This window comes from Hyperoodon ampullatus, assembly GCF_949752795.1.
Source record: "Hyperoodon ampullatus genome assembly, chromosome: 13".
Taxonomy (NCBI): domain Eukaryota; kingdom Metazoa; phylum Chordata; class Mammalia; order Artiodactyla; family Ziphiidae; genus Hyperoodon; species Hyperoodon ampullatus.
In genome coordinates, this window is record NC_136926.1 from 8,481,704 (window position 1) to 8,509,132 (window position 27,429).

The 27,429-nt window shown below is 47.5% G+C and overlaps 1 protein-coding gene and 1 pseudogene across 2 annotated transcripts in view; one reads left to right on the top strand and one right to left on the bottom strand.

The window, feature by feature from the left end:
• Positions 1-27,429, top strand: part of KDM2B (lysine demethylase 2B) — a gene marked incomplete at both ends in the record, with an annotated part of 122,827 nt that overhangs the window by 2,324 nt on the left and 93,074 nt on the right. The window contains 4 exons of the mRNA XM_079717578.1: positions 1,876-1,954; positions 3,149-3,195; positions 23,755-23,933; positions 24,130-24,236. Of these exons, the coding sequence (XP_079573704.1) occupies positions 1,876-1,954; positions 3,149-3,195; positions 23,755-23,933; positions 24,130-24,236 (412 nt within the window). The remainder of the gene's footprint in view (positions 1-1,875; positions 1,955-3,148; positions 3,196-23,754; positions 23,934-24,129; positions 24,237-27,429) is intronic.
• On the bottom strand, positions 17,740-18,421 carry LOC307061885 (ferritin light chain-like; annotated as a pseudogene). The gene is made up of 2 exons: positions 18,388-18,421; positions 17,740-18,245 (listed from the first exon to the last, which is right to left on the bottom strand). The product of its transcript is annotated as a ferritin light chain-like (transcript).

The window sequence follows — 27,429 nt, forward strand, 5'->3', positions numbered from 1 at the left end:
TTTATATTACTCTGTTCCCATTTTGTTTATCCCCTTCCCCCTTGGAAAACCCTCCCAACCCTCAGTGAGCTGATAACTGGGAAGCGCCTCCCGCCTCCAGGTTCCGGTTGAGTGGCTAGGGCTATGGGGTTAGCCCCTAGGAGAGACCGCCTAGCTTTGCATTTTTGAAGTTTCTCTTTTGTGCCCATTGCTTCCTGGAGTGCCGGGCTTCGGTGGTAGGGGGTAGTTGTGAGAGGAGGGAAGAAGAAACTTCTTCTAGCCTGCCAGGTCTTAAGAGCATTGCACCCAGAGGCCAGACAGTTCAGGGGTCTAGTCTCAACTACATTTAAATTTCCTTAGCACAAATGGGATTTTAATTCCTCTCCTTCCCCATTTTTCTTGAGTCGTTTGGCGGATCGTAGGAGAAAGCAGTATGCAGCTCTTCCTGGTCATTGGTGAGGAATTCTCTGCCCAGGATCTCAGTTTTTCTCAGGCTCATTTGAGGAAGTTGAAGCTGACCCTGGGGGTGGACTCTGGGTGTGTGTGTATGGGGTGGGCTGGGGGTTTCCAGCGAGGGAGAGCCCTTAAATCTGCTGTCCAGGCTCCTTTCAAGGGAGAGGGCTCTAGGGTTTTTGGTTGTTAATTCAGATCTTGCCCCAAAACTCGAGGGAGGAGCTGAGAAGCAGAAGGAGCCCTTAGCCTGGATTCAAAATAGAAGCTTCTTAAACTTCTCTGCCTTTAAATCCTTAGGAATCCCCATTCATTGGGAGCTCCTGGGGATCTGAGCTGCTAAGGTCAGGACTTTCCCCAGCTCTGGTTTTGTTCTCTCTCCTCTGAGCAGAGTTGCCTTGGCCTCTCCCTACCCCCACTCCCCCAAGCTGCCCTAGTGAACTGTTCCCTGGGGCAGGGGCTTCAGTGGCCTGGGATCTCCTCTATCTCCCTTCTGACTGGCCAGGGAGGGCTTGTGCCTTTGTGAATTGCTTCAGTTACCTGAGGATTTGGGGATATGAGGATTTATCTCCGTCTCCCTCACCTCCATATTTAGGGATATGGTTGGGTCAGATCCCCTACTTTTAGAACTCAGGAGGATGGAAGCTAAGGCTTCCTTCGTGCTCTAGGGCTTTCCATAAGGATGTTGGGGGTCTACACTAGACAAGCGTCAGTCAGACAGAAAAACTACGCGGGGAATTTTCTTCAGGCCTCACTATGTCCCCCTTCACACAGCCTTCACCTGGGGAGCATCCCTCTTGGTTATCCAGCTGAAGCAAGTGTTCTGATGGCTGCAGCAGAATTTCACTATTGAGACAGCAAAGCTGTGCCCAGTTCCCTAGTTATTTTGGCACCAGATACACAGTTTCCAGGGAAACCGGCTTTCCCCCCCTCCCCTTCACCATGCAGGATATTACAATACGATCTTCCCTGATGCTTAGCTTCAATGAGAACCCTCCTCCCAGCCTCCTCTCTGGGGCTTCAGATCCTCCCAGGTGGCATTCTTCAATTTTGCAGTTCCTTTACTTTCTGAGCTCAGCTTGGGATGTGTTTCTCCATCCGTCCCTCTCGAGCAGTGATAACTGGGCTGTGTGGGGCTCTTTCATGAGGCTCCCCTCCCCAGTCCTCTCCAGCCTTGGGCTGTTCATTGACAAGTTCTGCCCCGTGGGGCATGCAGGCAATGACTGAGCAGGCAGAGGAGCTGAGAGTTGGCCTGGCTTCTCTTGGGCTTTGCCTTATCCATTTCCTTGTCATTTTCTAGGGAGCTCTTGCCCTGTGAGCTGGTGCCTGCATCTAGTATAACCCCTGCCGCTTGCTCCATCGTTTTTCTTCCCCTAACCAATGGATCATGGTTTATTTGCTCCTTCATGACTTAACCAACCCGTTTTAATTCCAATCTCCAAACAGATTTCAACTATGAGTACGTGCAGAGAGAAGCTCTCAGAGTTCCCCTGATATTTCGAGAAAAGGATGGCCTGGGAATTAAGTAAGTTGCTGAAACCAATTGCTTCTTCCCCTGTCTGCTTGCCTAACACAGTTTGTTGCTTGGGATGGATTTCTTCCACCCTTTTCCTTACCTCTCATCACTGAGAAGGATTTTTCTTCATTATTTGGGGACTGTATCTCCTTGTTCAAGGCCTGACAGAGGGGGAAAACTCTTTAAAGATGAGTCTGGATTTTCAGAGAATTTGGATGGAGAGTACTTAAACAGCGTGGACTTTTTCCCCTGACCCACCCCAGTCACACGCAGTGACTTCCTGAAGAGAACTGTGTCCTCCCCCTGAATCAGGAAACTGAGGCAGGGCCTGAGCTGCAAAGGGATTGGCCAGCTTCTGGGCCCAGAGGCAGGACTCCTACATGTATATTTTCTACTCAGACTTGCACTATGTGGGAAACTGGCCCTTTTCTGTGGAGGGTGTGTTTCCTAGGATGCTAGGCCCTCTTCTCCCCAGCACCTGCCTCCCATGGTGTCTTGTCTGGTTTACATTCTCTTCAGAGCTTCCGCTGGGGGAGAGATCCATCCGGAGGCTGGCTGGAAGAACAGGTTTCCGCCCCTTGGGCAGGGGTGGGGGAGGAAGCCGAGGGCTTCATCACAGCCTCCCTCCCTCCACAGCATCTACTGCCAGTCATTCCTACCAACAGAAATTAAACCTTTGGCATCACTATTAATTAATAGTGCACCTCATCACAGTCATCATAGCCAGTGTCACCAAATCCCTGGAATCGGTGCGATATATTTTTTTTTCCTCTAAACTTAAAAGGGGTCCCTCCCACCCTCCATACAACTCCTTACGGAGAGTATTTTCTAGAAGAGGAGCCACAGAGAGGGCTACCCACCCTAAAAGAAAGCAAGTGTTTGAACGCCCAACTCTGGCGCTTACCTTGACAGTACACTTCAGTCTTCCCCGGATAAGTGGCAGGGGGACAGTGGATGTCCATCCTCTTCTCTGTAGCTACGCTGAGGTCAGGTGTCAGGGAGAGTGAGGGGTTTGGTCTGCTGTTGAGGTGAGGAAGCTGCTGACCGGTTTGGGGGGTGACCCTCCCGCTGAGTTATCCCATGTTGGATTCCCAGCATGAGAACCAGGCAACTCTCTTGGAAAAATGGCCTCCCTCTGCCCCCATTGTTGGGTCTAACCCTGTTATTTCTTCTCATCAAATGTCTGTGTTCCTCTTTTTCGAGGATGCCTGACCCTGATTTCACAGTCCGAGATGTCAAACTCCTAGTGGGTAAGTTGCTGTGTGTGCGTGGCCCAGAGATGCTGAATTGGGGGGGCGTGGTAGTGGCGGGGGACGAGGCCTGTACCACCTGCCTCTTTGGATATTTAACTGCCTCTGAAAAGAAAGTCCCCATGAGAGGAGGCAGGAGCAGGTGTGAGCTGCAACCGTCTCATTCTGGAGAGCAGGTCAGATTGCAAAGCCGTAAGAAGCTGTATTAGAGGGTGTTTGCCAGTGCAGTTTTAGGAGGCTGATTTGGACCCTAGCCTCCAGCTTGGGTGTCATCAAGGCAATCTTAGATCTCTCCTTTGCGTTTGTTTGTGGGTTGCTGGGTAAACACTGGGTGCTGTGTGACCCCTGAAAGACTTTCAGCACTTTCAAGGGGAGGGATCATTCTTCCTGCTTCCTCAGGGTTCCAGACACGTCTAGGGCAGGGCTTGGCACTGAGCACCTACAGAGCTTGGCTGGACTCACTGAGTGCCCCGGACTCCTGACCAGGTAGTGGGCTGCCTTTCAGATTTTACAGGAAGTTGGTCAATACATCCATTCTTTCCAGAAGTGTTTCTCAAGTCGCTCCTACGTGGTAGGCTAATTCAGAGCTGTGAGCAGGACAGACAAGATCCCTGCCCTCTTGGTTGGAGTGACAGGCAACAAAGAAATAAATAGTTTTAAAAAATTTATGTCTTTTCAGAGGGTGATAAGGGATATGAAGAAGTAAAGCAAGGTAATGGGATGGAGCTTGCTGGAGCTGTGTTTTGTTTTAGGTGGGGGGTGGTCAGGGAGGGCCTCTGGGTGGAGGTGATGAGGACGTTTGGACAGAGACCTGACTGATGAGAAGCCAGCTGTGGGAAAGAACATTCCAGATGGAGGAATGAACGAGGGCAAAGGGTGGGGGAGGAATGGAAGGAGTGAGGGGACGAAGTAGTAGGAGAGGTGGGAGAAGTTGCAGGGCCAGGCCCACGTAGGACCTTCTAGGCCCTGGTGGGGAATTTGGGTTTAACTGCTGGGGTGATGGGAGGCCACTGGGGAGTTTTAAAGTGTGGTGAGGCGGTAGCTTTGTGATCTGATTATTTCCTGGGGGGGGGGGAATTAAAAATATGTTTTAAATTGAGATAGAATTCATATACCATAAAATTCACCATCTAACCATTTTAAAGTGTGCAATTCAGTGGTTCTTTTTTTCTTTTTGGCCACGTTGCCTGGCTTGCAGGACCTTAGTTCCCTGACCAGGGATTGAACCGGGGCCACAGCAGTGAAAGTGCCGAGTCCTAACCACTGGACCGCCAGGGAATTCCCCAGTGGTTCCTAATATATTCACAATGTTGTGCAACCATTACCACTAACTAATTCCAGAGCATTTTCTTCGCCCCCAAAGTAAGCCCTGAACCTCCCAGTTCCCCTCTCCTTCCATCCCCTGACGGCCAGTCTGCTTTTTGCCTCTGTGGGTTTGTCTCTTCTGGATATTCCATATAAGTGGAATCATAATATGTGGTCCTTTGTGTGTGGCTTCTTTCACTTGGCCTCATGTTTTCGAGGTTCATCTATGTTGTAACATGTCTCAGTACTTTATTACTTTTTAAGGCCGATCAGTATCCCATTAAATGGATAGACCACGTTTTGTTTACGCATTCGTCTGTTGATGAACATTTTAGTTGTTTCTACTTCTTGGGTATTATGAATAATGCTGCTATGACTATTCATGTACAAGTTTTAGTGTGAACATACATATTCACTTCTTTGGGGTATATATGTAGGAAGGGAATTGTTGGGTCATAGGGTAACTACATTTAATCTCCTCAGGAATTGCCAGACTGTTTTCCAAAGTAGCTGCGCCATTTTAAATTCCTATTAGCAACATACGAGGGTTCTCATTTCTCTACATCTTTACCCACACTTGTTATTGTCTGTCTTGTGTGTGTGTGTGTCTGTGTGTGTCTGTGTGTGTGTTTGTCTGTCTTTTTGATGCTAGCCATCCTGGTGGGTGTGAAGTAATGTGATCTGATTTAAGTTCTATAAAAGCTGACTCTTGTGGTTGTATGGAGAATGAGGGCAGCTGACCAGTAGGTGTGCAGAGATCCAGCCTGAATTATTATTATTATTTTTAAAATTAATTAATTGATTTTTGGCTGTGTTGGGTCTTTGTTGCTGCCCGTGGCTTTCTCTTGTTGCCGCGAGTGGGGGCTACTCTTCGTTGCGGTGCATGGGCTTCTCATTGCAGTGGCTTCTCTTGTTGCGGAGCATGGGCTCTAGACGTGCAGGCTTCAGTAGTTGTGGCGCACGGGCTCAGTTGCTCCGTGGCATGTGGGATCTTCCCGGACAGGGCTCGAACCTATGTCCCCTGCATTGGCAGGCGGATTCTTAACCACTGCACTGCCAGGGAAGTCCCCAGCCTGAATTATTGACCCAGAGATGTGTTAACTCAGAAGGGAGAACCAGGGACTTCCTTGGCAGTCCAGTGGTTAAGACTCAGCACTTTCACTGCAGCGGGTGCGGGTTCCATCCCTGGTTTGGGGAACTAAGATCCCGCATGACATGTGGCGGAAAAAAAGAAAAAGAAGAAGGAGGACCAGTTGGCTATAAGGAGGTGCTGCTGTTGACAGAAGGATCTCAGTTAACTGGTGAGGGCTTGCTCAGGAGATAGATTTTTTTTTAAAAGCTGGATTCTAGAAATGCTGAAGGAAGTGGACATCAGAACAGAAGGAGGCAGGCTTCCAGCAGTGAGCAAAAGATGGGGCGATGGACCCCGTAAATCAAATCTTGGCACAGGTGACTCTCTCTGGTGCCTCAACCCACCCCCAGCCTTTGTTGTTGGGACTCAGCTCTGCTACTCGGCTGAGTGATTTGGCGCAAGCTACTCCTCAGCTGCAAAATGGAGCTGAGAGCAGAACCTGCCTCAAAGAAGGATCCTGTAAGAGAATGAATGAATGCTTAGCATTATGGCGGATGACGAAATGGTCCCCATTATTATTCTAATGGCAGGATGTGGATCCGATGAAGTTCTCTTTATGGACAAGGATTAAAGCCAGATTCTCAAATCTGGGGATCAGGGAACATCACAGTCTCAGTAATGTTGCCCTCGTGCTTTTGAAGAATTTTCAAGCCCTTTGTAGTTTTGTTATTCCCTGGTTGTATCCAGGCTGCCTCTTTCCTTGAGCCTCATTCTTCTCATTGTGAGAGCAAGAGGATTCAATTAGATGGTCCTGACGTCCTTGCCAGCTCTCAAAAAAGTCTAGGATGGCAAAGAAAGCGGGAATAGTGAGACTTCCCTGGTGTCCAGTGGTTAAGACTTCTTGCTCCCAGTGCAGGGGGCACGGGTTCAATCCCTGGTCGGGGAACTAACTAAGATCCCGCATATCGCACAATGCGGCCAAAAAACCCCCCAAAAAAGTGGGAATAGTAATACCTGCAGCCTATGTCTCTTGGCATTTCTGTAATGATCGAACGGATTGGTGAATATGAAAGTGCTTTGTAAAGGTATAGCACCATGAGGGATGCCTGTAATGGCAGTTAGCAGCAGGTAGGATTATTCCCACTGAGAGTGCACACAGGCTTCTGGAGAGTGGCGAAGGGGAAGATTTGTCATAGTGACATAAGTGACAAATGTAACTCTATCTGCCCTAAGCAAAACAGAATTCAGCGGTTTACGTAATAAGTTCAGGATGTGACCTTAGGCGTTTCTAGATCTAGGTGCTCCAAGAAGATCTCAAGGTCTTGGCTCTTACTTTGCATTTTTGCTTCCCTTTTATTTTGCTTCCTCTTTCTGCTTCATTCTCCGGCAAGTTTCTCCCCACATGGCAGCAAAAATGGGGAGCAAAACCCCACACCCGGCCCAGCTGAACCATGTGGACTGAGAATGGGGAAGGAGTGACTCCTCAGGGTTGCTGGGTGACGTAACCATGTCCCTAACACAAATGGGATTTCTTTTTTTTTTTTTGGCCATGCCGCATGTCTTGCGGAATCTTAGTTCCCCGACCGGGGATTGAACCCACGCCCTCGACAGTGAGAGCGTGGAGTCCTAACCACTAGACCACCAGGGAATTCCCACAAATGAAAGTTCTGCTGTGGATGGCAGAGTATGGGGGAGGCTGGACCATCCCTTGAAGTTAGTGGAGGATCTCAGCCTGTCTTCCAGCCTCTTGTCCCCTCCCCAGGCCCTGTATCTTGGGAGGCAACTGTCTGAGAAGTGGGTGGTGCACAGCCAGCTATTAGGCCACAACCTGGGGCTACAGACTCCTCTTTAATCTCCTAAAATTGGGCTTTTTTCTCTCAGCCCTGTTTATCTGCCCACTGGAAGACAGGCATCTAGCCTCTGTTTTTATCTCCTCACCTCTAAAGAACCAAAACAAAAAGTGGCACTTTCCATTTCTTTGGCACTGTACGCTTAAAATGAAAGCTTTTTATTGAAGTCTAATATACATATAGAAAAGTGCACATATAGTAATCCTGTAGTTAAAATTTGTATAATTTTAACAAATTGAACACACCAGGGTATTTGGAAGCCCAGGATCAAACCCCCCCTTGAATTTCCATCCAGTCACTCCCTCCACTGTTGTCCTGACTTCTTCTAATGGTGTGGATGAATTTTGCCTGTTTTCATACTTTGTGTTAGTGGAATCATACAGGGTGTCTGTCCTCTTTTGGTTTTGGCGTTTTATCACTCAACCTTGTGTTTACGAGATTCATCCATATTGTTGTGTGCAGTTGTAGATGATTTATTTTCATTGCTATATAGTTTTCCATTATGTGATTATTTCACAATTGATTTATTCATTCTATTAGTGGGCACTTGGGTAACTGCCAGTTTAAGGTTGTATGCATAGTGCTGCTATGAACATTCTAGGCATGATTGGTGAACAAATGGATGCATTTCTGTTGGGCATATACTTAAGAGCAGAATTGCTTGGGTCAGAATTTACATATATGTTCAGTTTTAGTAGATCCTGTCAAGTAGTTGTCCAGCGGATTGTTCTGGTTCTGATTGCGCCATGTTCTTACCCAGAGTTGGTGTGTTCATCATGTTCATTGTAGTCATGCCTCCATGCTGATGGGAGTATAGTTCTATTTCACTGTGTTGCACTTGGCATTTTTCTAATGATTGATGAAATTGAGCTCCATTTCATATGTTTATTTACTATTTGGATATCTTCTTTTATGAAATGTTTGATCAAGACTTTTCTTCATTATTTTAAAGATTGTTTCTTATTTAAAAAAATTTTTTTATTGAAGTATAGTTGATTTACGTTGTGTTAGTTTCATGTGTACAGCAAAGTGATTCAGTTATACCTATATATGTGTGTGTGTGTGTGTGTGTGTGTGTGTGTGTGTATATCAGATTCTTTTCCATTACAGGCTATTACAAGATATTGAGTATAGTTCCCTGTGCTATACAGTAGGTTCTTGTTATTTATTTTATATATAGTACTGTGTATCTATTAATCCCAAATTCTTAATTTATCCCTTCCCCCACATTACCCTTTGATAAGCATAAGATTGTTTTCTATGTCTGTGAGTCTGTTTCTGTTTTGTAAATAAGTTCATTTGTATCATTTTTTAAGATTCCATGTATGATTGATATAATATAATATTTGTCTTTGACTTACTTCACTTACTATGATAATTTCTAGGTCCATCCATGTTGCTGCACATGGCATTATTTCATTCTTTTTTTTTTTTTTTTTTTTTTTTTGCGATACGCGGGCCTCTCACTGTTGTGGCCTCTCCCGTTGTGGAGCACAGGCTCCGGACGTGCAGGCTTAGCGACCATGGCTCACGGGCCCAGCCTCACGGGTCCAGCCTCACGGGTCCAGCCGCTCCGCGGCATGTGGGATCCTCCCGGACCAGGGCACGAACCCACGTCCCCTGCATCGGCAGGTGGACTCTCAACCACTGCGCCACCAGGGAAGCCCTATTTCATTCTTTTTAATGGCTGTGTAATATTCCATTGTGTGTGTGCGTGTATATATATTTTTTATACACGCACACACACACACACACACACACACACACACACACCACATTTTTATCCATTCATTAGCTGATGGACCCTGAGGTTATTTCCATGTCTTGGCTATTGTAAATAGTGCTCCTGTGAACATTGGGGTACACGTATCTTTTCTAAATAGAGCTTTCTGTCTTTTCTGGATATATACCAGAAAAGTGGGATTGCTGGATCATATGGTAACTCTATTTTTAGTGTTTTTTTAAAATTAATTAATTTTTTGGCTGTGTTAGGTCTTCATTGATGCGTGTGGGCTTTCTCTAGTTGCGGCAAGCGGGGGCTACTCTTCGTTGCGGTGCACGGGCTTCTCATTGCGGTGACTTCTCTTGTTGCGGAGCACGGGCTCTAGAGCACATGGGCTTCAGTAGTTGCGGCACATGGACTCAGTACTTGTGGCTCGTAGGCTCTAGAGCGCAGGCTCAGTAGTTGTGGCGCACAGGCTTAGTTGCTCCACGACATGTGGGATCTTCCTGGATCAGGGCTCGAACCCATGTTCCCTGCATTAGCAGGCGGATTCTTAACCACTGTGCCACCAGGGAAGTCCCTTTTTTTCTTTTTTAAGATTTTTTCTTTTTTAAAATAATAAATAAATAAATTAATTGGCTGCATTGGGTCTTTGTTGCGCGCGGACTTTCTCAATAGTTGCAGGGAGTGGGGGCTACTCTTCGTTGTGGTGCACAGGCTTCTCATTGTGGTGGCTTCTTTTGTTGCGGAGCATGGGCTATAGGTATACAGGCTTCAGTAGCTGTGGCATGTGGGCTGAGTAGTTGTGGCTCCTGGGCTCTAGAGCACAGGCTCAGTAGTTGTGGCACATGGGCTTAGTTGCTCTGCGGCATGTGCGGTCTTCCCGGACCAGGGATTGAACCCATGTCCCCTGCATTGGCAGGTGGATTCTTAACCACTGCGCCAGCAGGGAAGCCCCTATTTTTTAGTTTTTTAAGGAACCTCCATATTGTTCTCCATAGTGACTACACCAATTTACATTCCTACCAATGTTGTAGGAGGGTTCCCTTTTCTCCACACCCTCTCCAGCATTTATTATTTGTAGACTTTTCGATGCTGGCCATTCTGACTTGTGTAAGGTGATACCTCAATGTAGTTTGGATTTGCATTTCTCTAATAATTAGTGATATTGAGCATCTTTTCACGTGCCATCTGTATGTCTTTGGGGAAAGGTCTGTTTATGTCTTTGGGGAAAGGTCTGTTTAGGTCTTCGGGCCTCTCACTGTTGTGGCCTCTCCCATTGCAGAGCACAGGCTCGGGACACGCAGGCTCAGCGGCCATGGCTCACAGGCCTAGCCGCTCCGCGGCATGTGGGATCTTCCCAGACCGGGACACGAACCCGTGTCCCCTGCATCGGCAGGCGGACTCTCAACCACTGCGCCACCAGGGAAGCCCTTCTGCCCATTTTTTGATTGTTTTTTTTTTTTTGGTTTGTTTGTTGTTTTTGATATTGAGTTGTATGAATTGTTTGTATATTTTGGAAATTAAGCCCTTGCTGGTCTCATCATTTGTGAATATTTTCTCCCAGTCTGCAGGTTGTCTTTTTGTTTTGTTTATGATAAAGATTGTCTCTTATTGGTTGTAAGGTGTATCAGTTTGCTAGGGCCAAACATAACAAAGTACCACAGAATGGATGACTTAAACAACAGAAATTTTTTTTCTCATAATTCTGGAGCTGGAAGTCCAAGATCAAGGTGTCAGCAGGGTTAAGTTTCTTTGAAGGTCTCTCTCCTTGGCTTATAGATGGCTGTCTTCTCCCTGTGTCTTCCCATGGTGTTCCCTCTGTTTGTATCTGTGTCTAATCTCCTCTTCTTATGAGAACACCAGTCTTACTGGATTAGGGGCCACCCTAAAGACCTCATTTTAATTACCTCTTTAAAGAATTTATCTCCAAATATGGTTACTTACTGAGTTACTGGGGGTTAGAACTTCAACATATAAATTTTGGGGGACACAATTCAGCCCATAACATAAAGGTTCTTTCTGTATTCTGTATTCTGGATGTTAGTACATATTCCAAAATCATCTCCTACTTTTCACACTCTTAAAGATGTCTTTGAACTAACAGACAGTCTTAATTTTAACATAGAACATTTAGCTCTTTCTGGTCCATTAGTTTGTTTTGTGTCTCATCAAATTAAGAAAATTTTGCATACTCTGAGATCACAAAGATACTCATATGTTTTTCTTGAAAAGCTTTAGTGTTTGAACTCTCACATGTACATATGTAGTTCATCTGGAATTGATTTTTGTGTTTGGTATGAGATAGGGGTCAAGAACCTTTTTTTTTCCTATATGAATATCCAGTTGATTAGTACCATTATTGAAAAAACATCCCCTCCCCATGGCACCGAATCAGGTGACTTTGTTGTGAATCAGGTGACTGCATTTGTGTGGGTCTGTTTGATGCTGTAATCTGTGCCCCCCACCCCCAGGATCGCTATTCTGGAGAGTTCACGTAAAAAGACTGGGATATTTTCACATCTATGGGTTGGGAGTTGGGGGGATAGGGAGATTGGGGAAGAGATAATTCTTGTTGTCTCTGAAGATGCTTTAAACCCTCTGAGAAAACGTATCCATAAAGTACAGTGTCCCCACTCATTGTCTGTACTTATGTCACTGAGGGTTGGGAGGGCCCATGGCTATGGGGAGACTTGCATACTACCTCTTTATGGTATTTCTGTCTAATGAGGGTACCCAAGCCAACTGATGCTTTCTTTGGCCCCTTTTCTTAAAAAATCTTCATGACAAATCACCTCATTCAGTATTCATTTATTCATCCCATTAGAATAGTAATCACCTATCTTTTACTGTATGTTTACCATATGACCTCATTTTGTCCTCACCAGTAATCATAAAGTAAGTGTTATGTTCTGTTTTCCAGATGGGGGATCTGAAGCTCAGAGGGAGCTGCTCACACAGCTAGTGGGCGGTGGAGACAGGATCCAAACCCAGCCCCGGGTGCTTCCAAAGCTCATGCTTTTGCTTTATGACTTCCTACTCTAATCCTAACCCTCCTCCATTCTTTTTTTTTATAAATGATTTATTTATTTATTTATTTATTTTTGACATTGGGTCTTTGTTGCTGTGCGCGGGCTTTCTCTAGTTGTGGCAAGCGGGGGCTACTCTTCGTCGCGGTGCGCGGGCTTCTCATTGCGGTGGCTTCCCTTGTTGTGGAGCACGGGCTTTAGGCATGCGGGCTTCAGTAGTTGTGACGCACGGGCTTAGTTGCTCCATGGCATGTGGGATCTTCCCGGACCAGGGCTTGAACACGTGTCCCCTGCACTGGCAGGCAGATTCTTAACCACTGCGCCACCAGGGAAGCCCCCTCCATTCATTCTTCACTCACAAATTTACCAGGTGTCTGTGTTGTGTCTGGCCCTGTGGGAGGTGCTGAGACTTGTCAGACATGGGCTCTGCCCTTGACTGGCTGTGTTTAGGGAGAAGACTAAATTCTCACTCCTTAGAAATCAAAGGTAGCTGATTTGTCCCCAGACCTTATTTTTATTTTATTTTTTGGACCTTGTTTTTTTTTTTTTTTAATTTTTATTGGAGTATAGTTGATTTACAAGGTTGTGTTAATTTCAGGTGTACAGCAAAGAGAATCAGTTTTATGTATACATATATCCACTCTGTTTTAGATTCTTTTTCTCATATAGGCCATTACAGAGTATTGAGTAGAGTTTCCCTGTGCTATACAGTAGGTCCTTATTAGTTATCTGTTTTATATAGAGTAGTGTGTATATGCCAATCCCAGTCTCCCAATTTATCCTTGCCGCCCCCCCGACCTTATTTTTATTTTTACTAATATTTATTTTTAGTATTTATTTATTTAGGTTGCTCTGGGTCTTAGTTGCAGCAGGCAGGCTCGTTAGTTGTGGCATTCAAACTCTTAGTTGTGGCATGCATGTGGGATCTAGTTCCCTGACCAGGGATCAAACCAGGGCCCCCTGCATGGGGAGCTCAGAGTCTTAACCACTGTGCCACCAGGGAAGTTCCTAATCTTTTTTTAAAAATTGAAGTATAGTTGACTTAACAATATTGTATTAGTTTCATGTATATAGCAAAGTGATTCATATATATATATATATATACATTTTCCATTATAGGTTATTACAAGATATTGGATACATACACTACCAAATGTAAAATGGATGGCTAGCGGGAAGCTGCTGCATATCACAGGGAGATCAGCTCCATGCTTTGCGATGACCTAGAGGGGTGGGATAGGGAGGGTGTGAGCGAGGCTCAAGAGGGAGGGGATATGGGGATATATGTATACTTATAGCTGATTCACTTTGTTGTACAGCAGACACTAATACAACATTGTAAAGCAATTACACTCCAATGAAGATTAAAACAAAATAAAAAAATAAGAAAACAAAAAAAGCAAGATATTGGATATAGCTCCCTTTGTTATACAGTAAGTCCTTTTGGCTTACTATTTTATGTATAGTAGTTTATATCTGTTAATCCCATACTCTTAATTTATCCCTCCCTCCTTCCTAGACCTTTTAAAGTTGGTTTAAAATCATAGACTTCAAAAAATTTTAGGGAATTCCCTGGAGGTCCAGTGGTTAGGACTCTGCGCTTTCACTGCCGAGGATGCAGGTTCAATCCCTGGTTGGGGAACTAAGATCCCGCAAGGCATGTGGTGCTGCCAATAATAATAATAAAATAAAAAAATTTAAACTCTGGAAGAGTTTTTAGAACTCTCCTAGTCTTGCTTTCCCACTTCACACGTGAGAAAAACTGAGGCCTGGAGAGAAGTTACTTGTAAGTTGCCCAGAGAGTAGATGGCACATCAGATTCAAACATAGGTTTGAATGTCAGCAGTTGGGAAGTGATGCTTGTAACAGAACCCAAGAGGAAAAGTAGACTTGGGTGGGGTTATAGATGAGTTCAGTCTAGACACTTTGAATTTGAGCTCAGCAGTGATGTTAAGGTTGGACAGCTATGTGGGGGAGGCATCCACCTGACAGGGCAGATAGAAATGCTAGGAGGGGAAGGTACATGAGGTCAGGAGAGCTGAGAATCCCAAGGGAGGAGGGTTTCAGAGGGGTTCAGTTATGTTCTCAGGTATGTATTCTCTCTAAGAGAAACACCCGCCTCACTGATTTGTTCTGTTTCCCTTTTCCTAGAAATCTAATGCTCTATAACCAAAATCTTGATTTTGATTGTGCTAGGGGCCTAGGGAAACTGTATTTGCTTCTCCCCATTATTTGCCTAATAGGAATCACTCCCCTGTGGGGTAGGTCCTCAGAGTGTAAATAATAGTGTTAACTACTGTTTACTAAGATCTTGTTATAAGCTGAAGATCTTTCTTATATTTTTTTTGTCCAATCACATAAAACCCTATTTATCACTAGCCCCATTTTTTAAAAATTTATTTATTTATTTATTTACTTTTGGCCATGTTGAGTCTTCGTTGCTGCTCACGGACTTTTCTCTAGTTGCGGCGAGCAGGGGCTATTCTTCGTTACAGTGTGAGGGCTTCTCGTTGCGGTGGCTTCTCTTGCTGCGGAGCACGGGCTCTAGGCACACGGGCTTCAGTAGTTGTGGCACATGGGCTTAGTTGCTCCGCAGCATGTGGGATCTTCCCGGACCAGGGATCGAACCGGTGCCCCCTGCATTAGGCAGGCGGATTCTTAACCACTGTGCCACCAGGGAAGTCCCTGTCTTGGGGATAATTTTAAAAGGTGAGGGGGTCAGAAGATATTAGTGCTTAGGGAAAACCTGCGGGCCTTTGCAAGCATCCTCTTATTTCACAAAGAGGAAACTGAGGCCTAGATCTGGGAAGTGATTTGTCTCAAGTTGTGCAGTGACTCAGCCCTGTGTCCTCTCTGTCCTGTTCCCTTGCACCTTCAGTTTGGGACAGCGTTTTCACTAGGATCCCCACTTTTAAGTTTACAAAGTGCTTCCAATAATTGTGTGAAGCCACTAGGGTGGATCCTATTATCTCCACTTTGCAGGTGAGGAAACTGAGGCCCAGAGAGGTTCAGGGATATACCTAAGGCCTCACTGCTGGGAAGCAGTGGAGCAGTGTTTGACCCTTGGCCGGTGCTCTTGATAATAAACTCTGGCTCTACGAGGTGGATGAGGAGATATTCCCAAGGAGCAGAAACAAAACAGTCCAGAAACTTGAGGATGATAGAGAACGTTCCAGAACTATGATGTGGGACACTTGTGTGCAGTCTCTGAAGAGCGGGCTCAGTGGGGGTTTGGGGTCAGTGCCCGTGCAGGCTTTCTGTTAGCCTTCAAGGTGACTTTCCACAGCCTCCTTCCGGCTCTGAGCCCGTGGCTCTTGGAACTGACTGAGGGAGCCTTCAAAGCAAGGGCCATGGGGCCATGGATTAATTTCTGCAGCTGGAATTTGGTGGATGTGTGTGTAGCCTGTGAGCTCAGAGAACCAATGAGGAGGGGAGGGGCTGCTGCTGAGCAGGTGGCCTACTTAGGAACCCCAGCCACCGCTCTGACGTGGAAAATTTCTCCTGTAACCCCTCGACTTCAGGAACCTGAGTTTCAGCGCTGTGGATCCCTTGCAGGCTCCAAAAGGCACCTTGTCCCTGTCACCTGCCCCAGGGGTGGCTGCTCCCCAGAGCTTGGAGTACCACATTCCATTCTTAGCACTCATGTGTCCCTTCTGTCCTTTTGGGCCACTTGCCTCCTGCCCGGGGCTGAGCTTCCTGCTCGGAGACCCAGCACTTATGCCCAGCTCCCCTTTGCCGCCAGTGGCAGACCGGACTGGAACCTGAGAAGATGGAGGCCTGGTGCTTAATCTCCCAGCTCAGACTGGAAGGGACTGGCAGGCCTCAAGTGTCCCCAGTGACCCCTTGGGCAAGCCTCTCCATCTCTTTCCTCTTCCTTCCTTCTACTCTGCCCAGTTCATATTTAAGGGATATGATCTGAGTATTTAAGAACTAGGCTACACAACATTGTAAAGCAACTATCCTCCAATAAAAAGTCACTAGAAAAAAAACTAGGCTAAAAATCAGTGTGTTGGCCCTGGAAGAGGACCTAAAAATGACCTAACCCAGTGGTTTTCAAAGGGAAATCCCAGGAATCCAGCTCTGAATTCTGAATGCCTACCCTCTTCCCGCTTCAGCCTGAGCTGCTTGTTTTTATTTATGTATTTGGCTCTCATCAAAGCTTCTGTTTGAAGGAAGAGATCTGCGGCAACGAAAAAAAAATTATAAAGGCCAACTTCTTCCTGCCTTTTCATGTGAGGCAGCTGAGGCCTAGAGCAGGGGCAGTCAAGGTGGCTGGGACTAGGGCTCAGTCCAGGGCTCTAGGCACTGTCCCAGGGGCCCTTGAGGCTCCCACTGCTCATTCTGGGGTCTCCTGTGAGCCATCACTGTTGGAGAAACAAGTCAGGCACCTATGCCTCCAGCCTGGCTCTTCAAGTGAGCATAAAGAACCTGGATGGGGTTGTAGCTTCAGAGCTAAAATTGGTCTCTCTGAGAAGTCCACATATGGGGGAGAAAGAGCTCCCTTTCCCTTTCTGTCTGATTGGGACCCTCTTCACTTTGTATTCAGAGCCACATGGACCTTTCCATACCTGCTTAGTAGCTGGTGTGTAAATGTGTTGCAGACCCTACCATGTGCCAGACGTGGTGTTAGACTCTCTTTTTTTTTTTTTTTTTTTTTGCGGTACGCGGGCCTCTCACCGCTGTGGCCACTCCCGCTGCGGAGCACAGGCTCCGGACACGCAGGCTCAGCGGCCACGGCTCACGGGCCCAGCCGCTCCGCGGCATGTGGGATCCTCCCGCACCGGGGCACGAACCCGTGTCCCCTGCGTCGGCAGGCAGACTCCCAACCACTGCGCCACCAGGGAAGCCCTGGTGTTAGACTCTCTTACATTGAAGGGCCCGTTTTACGAATAAAGACCGTCCAAGTCTAGAAAGGGTAAGTGAGTCCCTGAAGCCATAGAGCTAGTAACAGCTGGAATTTATAAAAATACTTCTGATTGGAGAGAATTTTGAAAAGTAACAAGAGTAGACAGACGGGGTGGGGGGGGTGGGGGGATGAATTGGGAGATTGGGATTGACATGTATACACTCATATGTATAAAGTAGATAACTAAGAAAAAAAATTCTATTAGATCACAAAATCTTAAAAAAAAAAATAGACAAAGTATAATGAACTCCCGTGTACCCATCATTCAGCCCCAATACCCATTAATCTGTGGTCTTGCCCCTTCCATCCCCCCCATCCACTGCCTCTTTTTGTGCAATATTTGAAGCATATTGAGATATCATGCCATTTCATCCCAAAAGTTTTCAGTATATAGTTCTAAATGTGTATAGTATAGTTGATTTACAAGAGCAGGGGTTTTTAAAAACGTAATCACAATAGCATTATCATACCTAGCCTTTTTTTTTTTTCCTCAAAAAGCTTAATTGTTTCCATTTGGTCCAAGGCTTGGGAGAGGGCTCCAAGGTGGTTAAAAAGCTGCCTAGTGGCTGCATTGAGAGGCTTCAGGCAGAAGCCCTGACACCAGAGGGGCTCTTCAAAGGCTGCTTCAAAGCCTCCTGGTCTTGCTTGAAGGTGAGTGTTTAAAAGAGATCCTGGCTCAGCCCAGCCTGGGGACCAGCCAGCCTGCGGAGGTCAGTCAGGTGGTCACCCATCTTCTTGATGAGTTTCACCTCCTCACTTAGGGAGTGGCTCCAGGGAGTCACAGAGGTGAGGGGCTGCCTGGGCAGAACCCAGGGCATACAAATCCAGAGAGGCCTGGTTCAGGTTCTTCTCCATGAGAATGGTGGCTTCCGTAGCATCCTGGGTTTTACCCCACTCATCTTGGGATGGCTTCTGCACGCTGGTTTTGCGTTTTCAAGAGATGCTTGGTGCCCTCGTGCTTTTCCTCTGCCAATTCGTGGAAAAAGTGGCCCACGCACTCCAGAGCCACCCCCTGGCACATCGTCACCGTTGAAATAGAAACCCAGAGAGAGGTAGGTGTAGGAGGCCCGCAGATGCATGTTTACCAGGCGGTTGATGGCAGCCTCCACTGCAATGGAATATTTCTGACGCATCTGGGAGCTCACAGTTGATCGGTAATAAGGAGCTAAGCGCAAAAAATGGCGTTGGCTGGTCCTGGAGGCCCCGGATGCCTGAGTGGCTCGTTCTGAAGGTTACCACTGGAAAAATGGCTGGAGGGTGGTTGGAGGCTGGGGGAAGGGGCGTCCCTGAGTCTGTTCCTTCCAAACATTGTTGAAGCAAGAGACAGATCCTCAGGACCATGGAGTGCACTCCCACACCTGGTCTTTTAAAAACTAGGAACCTTAAAAACTAAGGAATTTTAAAAATTCCTTAAAATGAGTAAATATCCATATCCATTGTTCAAATTTCCAGTTGTTTCATATATAGCATAAATGTTACTTTCTTTTTAAAAAATATTTATTTATTTATTTAGGCTGCACCAGGTTTTTAGTTGTGGCATGCGGACTTCTTAGTTGCATGCATGCGGTCTAGTTCCCCGACCAGGGATCCAGCCTGGGCCCCTTGCATTGGGAGTGCGGAGTCTTACTCACTGGACCACCAGGGAAGTCCCTACTTTTTTTTTTTTTTTTTTTTTTTGCGGTGCGGGGGCCTCTCACTGTTGTGGCCTCTCCCGTTGTGGAGCACAGGCTCCGGACGTGCAGGCCCAGCGGCCATGGCTCACGGGCCCAGCCGCTCCGCGGCATGTGGGATCTTCCTGGACCGGGGCACAGACCCGTGTCCCCTGCATCGGCAGGCGGACTCTGAACCACTGCGCCACCAGGGAAGCCCCCTACTTTGTTTTTAAAGTGGTCTTTATTTATTTATGGCTGCATTCGGTCTTCGTTGCTGCGCGCGGGCTTTCTCTATTTGCGGTGAGCGGGGGCTACTCTTGGTTGTGGTGCGCGGGCTTCTCATTGCGGTGGCTTCTCTCGTTGCGGAGCTCGGGCTCTAGGCGCGTAGGCTTCAGTAGTTGTGGCTCGTGGGCTCTAGAGCGCAGGCTCAGTAGTTGTGGCACACGGGCTTAGTTGCTCCGTGGTATGTGGGATATTCCTGGACCAGGGATCCAACCCATGTCCCCTGCATTGGCAGGCGGATTCTTAACCACTCTGCCTCCAGGGATGTCCCCCTACTTTTTTTTTTTTTTTAACAGTTGTATGAGTCAGGATGTAAATAATGGTCTTGCATTGTGATTGGTTGAGGTGCCTTTTCAGTCTCTTATTAATCATCTCTGGGTTCTCCCTCCATCTCCCTTTGGATTGTTTGACCTGTAGAATTTTTCATTGCCTGGATTTTGCCTTGGAATAGCTTAACATGCTCTTCCATTCTCTGTCATTTCTGTAAATTGGTAGTTGGATATAGATGCTTGATCAGATTCAGAGTCTGTCTCTCTCACTAATTCATTCATTAGTTCATTCATTTTATTCTGACTGCCTCATAGATCCATCAGGAGGCACATGTTAGGTTCTCTCTCTCTCTCTCTCTCTCTCTGTTGTTAGCAGTCATTGATGTCTATCTCCATTATTTTATCAGGGGCTGCAAAGTGGTGATGGTCTAATTAATTCTGTCATTCCTCCCCCCACCCCGTTTTTTTTTGGGCCATGCCACACTGCATGCAGGAATCTTAGTTCCCCAGTCAGGGATCTGATTGAACTTGTGCTTCCTGCAGTGGAAGCACAGAGTAATTTTTTTTTTTAATTATTTATTTATTTATTTGGCTACTCAGGGTCTCAATTGCGGCACGCGGGATATTTAGTTGCGGCATGCAGGCTCTTAGTTGCCGCATGCAGGCTCTTAGTTGCTGCATGCAGGATCTAGTTCCCTGACCAGGGATCGAACCTGGGGCCCCTGTATTGGGAACATGGAGTCTTAACCACTGGACCACCAGGGAAGTCCCTCCTTTGCCATTTATTGGCTGGCATATATTTATGGAGAGAAACTTTTCCTCAACTGCTGTTTGCTTCAGAGCTGGCCTTTATCTCAGATTCGTCAGACTCCTAAGCCAACGGTCACTTCGTATTGTTCTGCTTCCCTAGGAAGTGTGCTAATGTTCCTGCATTTCTCATCCTCACCTGTGGGGTGGAACCCAGCGGGGTTGAATCCGGTTACTGGTGCACTTGTGTTTCCCTGGAGGTTTATGGAGCCCAGGCACCCAGAAGAACCGACTTTCCTTCCTCCTCCCTCTATTCCCACTCCAACTCCTCCCACCAGCTGAGGCTTCCAGGACACCTGGGGAGCCGGAGGAAGCTATTCTTAGAAGCGCTCCAGATACAGCCCCTCGGCCTCTCCCACCCCCAGGCCTCTTCCCTCCTGCCCCGCTCAGCCCCAGCTGCTCCTCAAGGCTCTAACCACTCCAAGTCCTGACTTCCCTTTTTGGCTGAGGGTGGGGACCTGCACCTGGCTAGGAGCAGAGTGGGGCGAGGGTGCACAGGGAGCCCTGGGGATTGTGTTGGGGAGAAGGGGTCTGGAAGCCTTGTTAGTGCTCAAAAAAGTAAAAAACAGGCCTTTTCTACCCACATCCTTCTTCTGTTCAGGAGAAGAATTGTGTTTAAAAAAAAATTTATTGAGGTGAAATTTACATAACATAAAATTCATCATTTTCCAGTTTTCTTCTTTTTTTAAACTATTTATTTATTTTGGCTGCGCCAGGTCTTAGTTGCAGCATGTGGGATCTTTGTTGCGGCATGCAGGATCTTTAGATGTGGGCATGTGGGATCTTTTAGTTGCGGCATGCGGACTCTTGGTTGCAGCACGTGGGATCTTTTAGTTGCAGCATGCAGACTCTTAGTTACGGCATGCAGGATCTAGTTCCCTGATCAAACCCGGACCCCCTACATTGGGAGCGCAGAGTCTTACCCACTGGACCACCAAGGAAGTCCCAAAATGAATCATTTTAAAATGTACAATTCAGTGGCATTTAGTACATTCACAGTGTTATGCAACCATACCGTCTGCTGGTTCTAAAACATTTTCAACACCCCGAAAGGAGATTCATACCCCTTAGCGGTCACTCCCATTCCCTCACTCCCAGCCCCTGGCAACCACTCACTTACTTTCTGTCTCTGTGGATTTGCCTATTCTGGACATTTCATATGAATGACATCATGCAACACGTGACCATTTGTGTCTGGCTTCTTTCCCTTAGCATCATGTTTTTAGGTTTATCCATGTGGTAGCATGTATCGCTAGGACAGATCTGCCTCGACTTATGATGGGATTACATCCCAATAAACCCATTGTAAATTGTAAGTTGAAAATGCACATAATACACCTAAGCTACCAAACTTCATAGCCTCACCTCACCTACCCTAAATGTGCTCAGAGCACTTACATTAGCCTACAGTTGGACAAAATGATCTAACACAAAGCCTATTTTATAATAAAGTGTTGAAAAGCTCATGCAATGTATTGAATACTGTACTGAAAGTGAAAAAACAAAATGGCTGTAAGTGTTTCGGTTGTTTTTGATTGTGGTTGACTGGGAGCTGTGGCTCCTTGCTGCTGCCCAGCGTCACAAGAGAGGATCGTATCACTAGCCCGGGAAAAGATCGAAATTCAGTATTCCAAGTACAGTTCTATTGCATGTGTATCGTTTTTGCACCATCTTAAAGTCAGAAAATCTAGGTTGAACCATGGTAAGTCGGGGACCGTCTGTACTCTCCTTTTTTTTTTTTTTTTTTTTTTTTCTTTGTTGTGATACGCGGGCCTCTTACTGTTGTGGCCTCTCCCATTGCGGAGCACAGGCTCCGGACGCGCAGGCTCAGCGGCCATGGCTCATGGGCCCAGCCGCTCCGTGGCATGTGGGATCTTCCCGGACTGGGGCACGAACCCGTGTCCCCTGCATCGACAGGCGGACTCTCAACCACTGCGCCACCAGGGAAGCCCTGTACTCTCCTTTTTATGGCTGAATAATTTATATTTTTTATTAGGTATGTTTTAAGTGGGTAGGAGACGTTTGAAAGAAAAAAAATATTTTTTAGAAAAGCCAACTTTGTTGGTCATTTAGTGCCTAGTGTTTTTGTTTAATAACAGCTTTACTGAGTTATGATCCACATACCATACAATTCACCCATTTAAAGTGTACAATTCAATGGTTTTTCATTTGTTCACAGAGTTTGTGCAGTCATTGCCATAGTCAATTTTAGAACATTTTCATCACCCCTCATAACCACCCCCATCCCCCCCCATTAGCCGTCCTGGTTATGTTTTAGAATGGTAAGTGGTCTGTCCTTTTGGACTGGCTGGCAGGGATTTAACTGGCTCTGATTTCCCACCACGTCACTTTCTCCACCTGTAATTATAAATGAAATTGGCCAGTTAGGTAACACTTCCTACTTGCAGGCACTTCTCAGGAATGTTTCACGTACATTATCTCATTTAAGTCACAGGACAACCCCATAGGTTGGCTGCCATTTTTGTCCCATGTTACAGATGGGGAAACTGAGAGACGCTAAGAGGTCCGAGGTCCAGTTGGGGTTCAAACCCACAGAGTCTTAGCTTAACCACTGTATTGTACTGATGGGGCAGCTGAGCTCCAGGCCTTTAATGCCGACTTGCACCAGCCTCTAGGGCTGTGATTCCCATCACCTACCTGCCCAGCAAATCCCCTTCCTCAGGGGGCTTTGCAGATGGGACCCTGAGCAAGGTGAGGGAGGAGAGGCAGGGGAGGTGGAAGGCTGGAGGCCAGCCAGGAAGCGGAGAGAGCTTGGGGGCCTGTTCTCTTCCCCTCCCCCACTCTAACATAGCAGGTTCTCTGACAGGTGGGCTTTCCAGAACAGCTGAGCAGAGCCCACCTGTTCCAGGAGCCCTGGTAAGGAAGGAGCCAGCATTGCCCAGAGCATGGCCAGCATTTCCAGCAAAGTTCAGGGATGCCCCCTGGTGGATTTGCACTCCTGACTCAAAAACAAAGCGGTTCTCCAAGGCTTCCCTGGATCTGTGGGGCCACAAGCCAGCCACTGAAGGCGGGGATCATTTTTCACCCTTAGCATGTGATCAAGATTCAGTATTGCATAGGGCAGACGTGGGGCTCGGGGGTTAAGAATTAAGAACCTTGGGGCTTCCCTGGTGGCGCAGTGGTTGAGAGTCCTCCTGGTGATGCAGGGGACACGGGTTCGTGCCCCGGTCCAGGAAGATCCCACGTGCCGCGGAGCGGCTGGGCCCGTGAGCCATGGCCGCTGAGCCTGTGCGTCCTGAGCCTGTGCTCCGCAGCGGGAGAGGCCACAATAGTGAGAGGCCCCAATAGTGAGAGGCCCGCGTACGGCAAAAAAAAAAAAAAAAAAGAAAAGAATTAAGAACCTGGGTTCTAGCATAAGATGGAATTGGCTTCAAATCCCAGCTCTGCAGCTCGATAACTGAGCATTTTGGGGCAAGTTAGTTGTGGTGGAGGGAAGCAGATGGACTGGGGAGCGATTCGTTTTAAGATCGGAGAGTGACTTGGTGAGGAAAACTGATAGGACCAGGTAATTGAGCAGACAGGGCGTAGGGTGAGGCATATGGGGGATGCTAGGGCAGGGGCAGGTTTTGTTTTACGGGGCCTCCCAAGTAGGATCTGCACCCCAAGCTGGCTGGAGCCACCAGCCTGTGGATTCTGCCCCCAGGTAGCCGGCGGCTGGTGGATGTGATGGACGTGAACACCCAGAAAGGCACGGAGATGAGCATGTCCCAGTTTGTGCGATACTATGAGACGCCCGAGGCCCAGCGGGACAAGCTGTACAACGTCATCAGCCTTGAGTTCAGCCACACCAAGCTGGAGCACTTGGTCAAGCGTCCCACCGTGGTAGGCGCCCCCGCGGCTGCGGTCCCCTCCCCGGCCACCTTCCGCCTCCTTGTCTTGCGCGAAGCCAGCCTGCGCTGGCCCAGGGAGAGGGCGGGAGGCGTCTGGAAGCGGGAGGAGGGTTGAGGTGTGGTGATGGGGTCCAGCTTAAGGGCACTCGAAGCCAGGAGGCGCTGACAGTGGTCTGGCTGGATTTCAGGTAGACCTGGTGGACTGGGTGGATAACATGTGGCCCCAGCACTTGAAGGAGAAGCAGACGGAAGCCACGAATGCCATTGCAGAGATGAAGTACCCGAAAGTGAAGAAGTAAGACTGCGTGGCTGGCGGCGGGGCCTGGGAGGGGGTGGCTTTCAGCCTTGTGGGGGGCGGGGGCTGGAAGTGAGCCTGGGCTGAGGCCAGGGCCCTGCGGGGTCGCTGCTGGGACATGAGGGCTGGGGGTCCTTAGTGTGGGCAGGTTGGCATCTTGCTTCCCTGGAATGCAGGGGCTCTGCGTTCTGCTCCGGGTCTGGATTCTCCATCCAGATAGTTCTTTGGCCTCCCTGCCAGCTCTCCCTGGAGGGATGTGATCTGAAGAGGAGGAAGAGTAATGGGAACCATCTCTGTGTGCATCTGTGTGTGTGTGTGTGCACGTGTGTGTGTGTGTGTGTGCACGTGCGTGTGTGTATGTGTACTTGTCAAACATTCATCTTCTCCCTCCAAGTGACAGCATGTCCTGGGAGTGGATTTTTAGGAGTCTGCCATGGACACTTTATTTTTGCCAAGGGCTGGGTAGGGGTCTGGTATTTTTTGCTTCCTGCTGTTGAGACCTGGGACCTCTGATTGAGAAGAACCTTACCTGAAAAAAGCCAGGAGCCACTTCCTCACCAGACATTCCTTAGAGACACGGTGCCCTCTAAGCGGGAGGTTGGTGGTGGGCTGGGAAGGTGGCCACATCTAATTGCAGGGACATCACTACATGTGGTGTGACCAGTAAGTCCTGAGACTGATTATTTAACATGGGCAGAGGTAGCTACGAGCACCTTCCATGTTCTAGGACTTGAGTGGTGGACCCTTGGGATGAGGAAGTCGCCTTGGGGCCTGTACCATCTCAGGCCCTCTGTGTTTCCATCTTCAAAATGAGAAGGAGGTGCTGGTGGCCCAGGCAGAGCTATTGCTTTGGGCTTCCTAGAAGAGTTGGCTCTGGTGACTCCAAATCCATTAGCATCTCTCTGCTCAGCCCCGCTGCCAGGAGTGACCCCAGGAGCTTAAAGGCTGTGAACTTTTCATTCACTCAGCCCTTCATTCAGTGCATATTGAATGCAAACTCTGTGCCAGGCTTTGTAAGGGAGGCCAGCACGCTGGCCCTGGGCTTCTCAAGGTTTTGCTTTCAAGCTCTCTCTCTCTTTAATTACCTCTCAGACATTTTTTTTTTACCCTCAAAGCTGAAGCTCTTTACACCCCTTGGATCTGGGCTGCCTCAAAGGGAAAGATTGGGCTCAAGGAGGGGTTGGTAGGAGGGTTTTCAATTCTGTTTTGTTCCGATCCGATCACATTAAAATGTATGGAGCCCTTGGAACAGGGAAGTAAAAGATGAACAGGAGAAAAAGCCCCTATCTTCTGGAGAATGTGCCATTAACATGAGGGTAATGTGCAGCTCTCATCCTCGGCAGAGGGAAACAGGTTCCCAGAAGGCAAATGGGGAGAGAAGGAATCCTTTTGGGCTGCTGGCATCAGGAAATCATCTTGGAGGGGATATTGACCTGGGCTTTAAAGGACAGAGGAGATGGGATGGAAGTGGGGGAGGGATGGCAGTAGGCAAGTGCCAAGGTCCTTGATGGAATCACGGAGGCAGAGCTTGAGGAAAGAGTGTGAGATTCAGATTAGTGAGAGGAAGATCCTGACCCTCGTTGACTGAGTGACTGATTGATTCAGCCTATAAACTGAACATCTGATTGGTGTCGGGCACCGGGAATACAGCAGGGAGAAAACCAGATGAGCTCCCTGCCCTCACGGAGCTTACAGTCTATTCAGGAGACAGATGTTAGTCCAACAGTCAGAGAAACAAATGGAAATTTGCAGCTGTGATGAGGCCACAAGGCAGAGACCCACGGTGCTATGGGAGCGTGTACTGGGGGATTCACTGGGATAGGGAGGGCAGGGCAGGCCACCCTGAGCTGCAGTCTAAAGGGGAGAGGAGTTACTTAAGTGAAGAGGCCTGGGAAGAGCTTTTCTGGCTGTGTGCAGAGAGCCTGGGATGGTGGGGAGGGCTGGGGACAGGGCGGGGCTGAAGGACTTGCCAAAGAAAGGCCAGTGGGGCTGGAGCAGATCAAGGGAAGGTCAATGGTGCAGGATGCGGGGTGGGTCAGGCTGACAGGGCCTGACAGTGTCATAGCGAGGGGTCTGTATTTCTCCTAAGAGCAGTCGGAAACCTCTGAGATTTTAAGCAGAGAGGTATGTGTTCAGATTTGTATTCTGCAAATTCTGCAGCTGCCGAGTGGATTGAAGGAGGTGGGGGCAGACTGGTATGAGGAACCACTGCATCATCTAGATGATAGTTAGAGGAGAACACAGGACAAACAGGACGTGTATTTAGGAAGGTAAAATAGACAGCCTTGGGTAACAGATTTCAATTAATATCTACTTTGCCTCTCTGAGATATTCAGTATATTCTACACTTTATTGAAAGATTCCTTTAAATAGTAAGCTCTATTAATACATTGAGAATTCTATCTAATTACCAGAAAAAGGCTCACACACAATTTTCTAGAACCACATGTCTTGGACCTATTGGTTGGCCTATGTGGCAAATAGACTTACAAACCCTGTCAGTGGCCGTGGGAACTTGTTATAGGATTTGAACCTTGTTAGGAAGGAAATTGTCACCTTGGAAGTAGTCCACTTGTTCGGCTGAAAAGAATGCTGATTTCAGTTAATAAGCAAGGTAAAAATCCCATGATGATGAAGTCCTCTGGGATCATAGAATGGTTCTTTGGAATTTAATTAAAACGACACTTTCTAGAAATCACAAAGCCTCCATGCTGGAAGTGCCTGGAGAGTGGAGACAGCTGAAGGGCCACCTGAACTGAGGGTTTGCAGGGGGGACGAGAGGAGGGTTACAAACCCATGACTGACTTCTCCCTGGTTCCAGGATTTATGTCGTTTGATCATGGTGAGGGGGTTAGGAATTTTAATGGGTTTTGGTTCAGTTATTTAAGACAAGGGGTGGAGACAGTTGTCAAAGGGGTAGTTGCAACTTTGTGGGAGACAAAGATTTCTAAAGAGTATGCTAGTGTGGGAATTCCCGGTCTGTCCAGTGGTTAGGGCTTGGTGCTTTCACTGCTGTGGCCCAGGTTCGATCCCTGGTTGGGGAACTGAGATCCCACAAGCTGCATGGCATGGCCAAAAAAAAAAAAAAAAAGAAAAAGAGTATACTAGTATATTAGTTACCTCTTGCTGCATTTACTTTGTATTTTGTGCAAGACACTCTTCTAAGTAGTTGGTAGAATACAGTGAATAAACA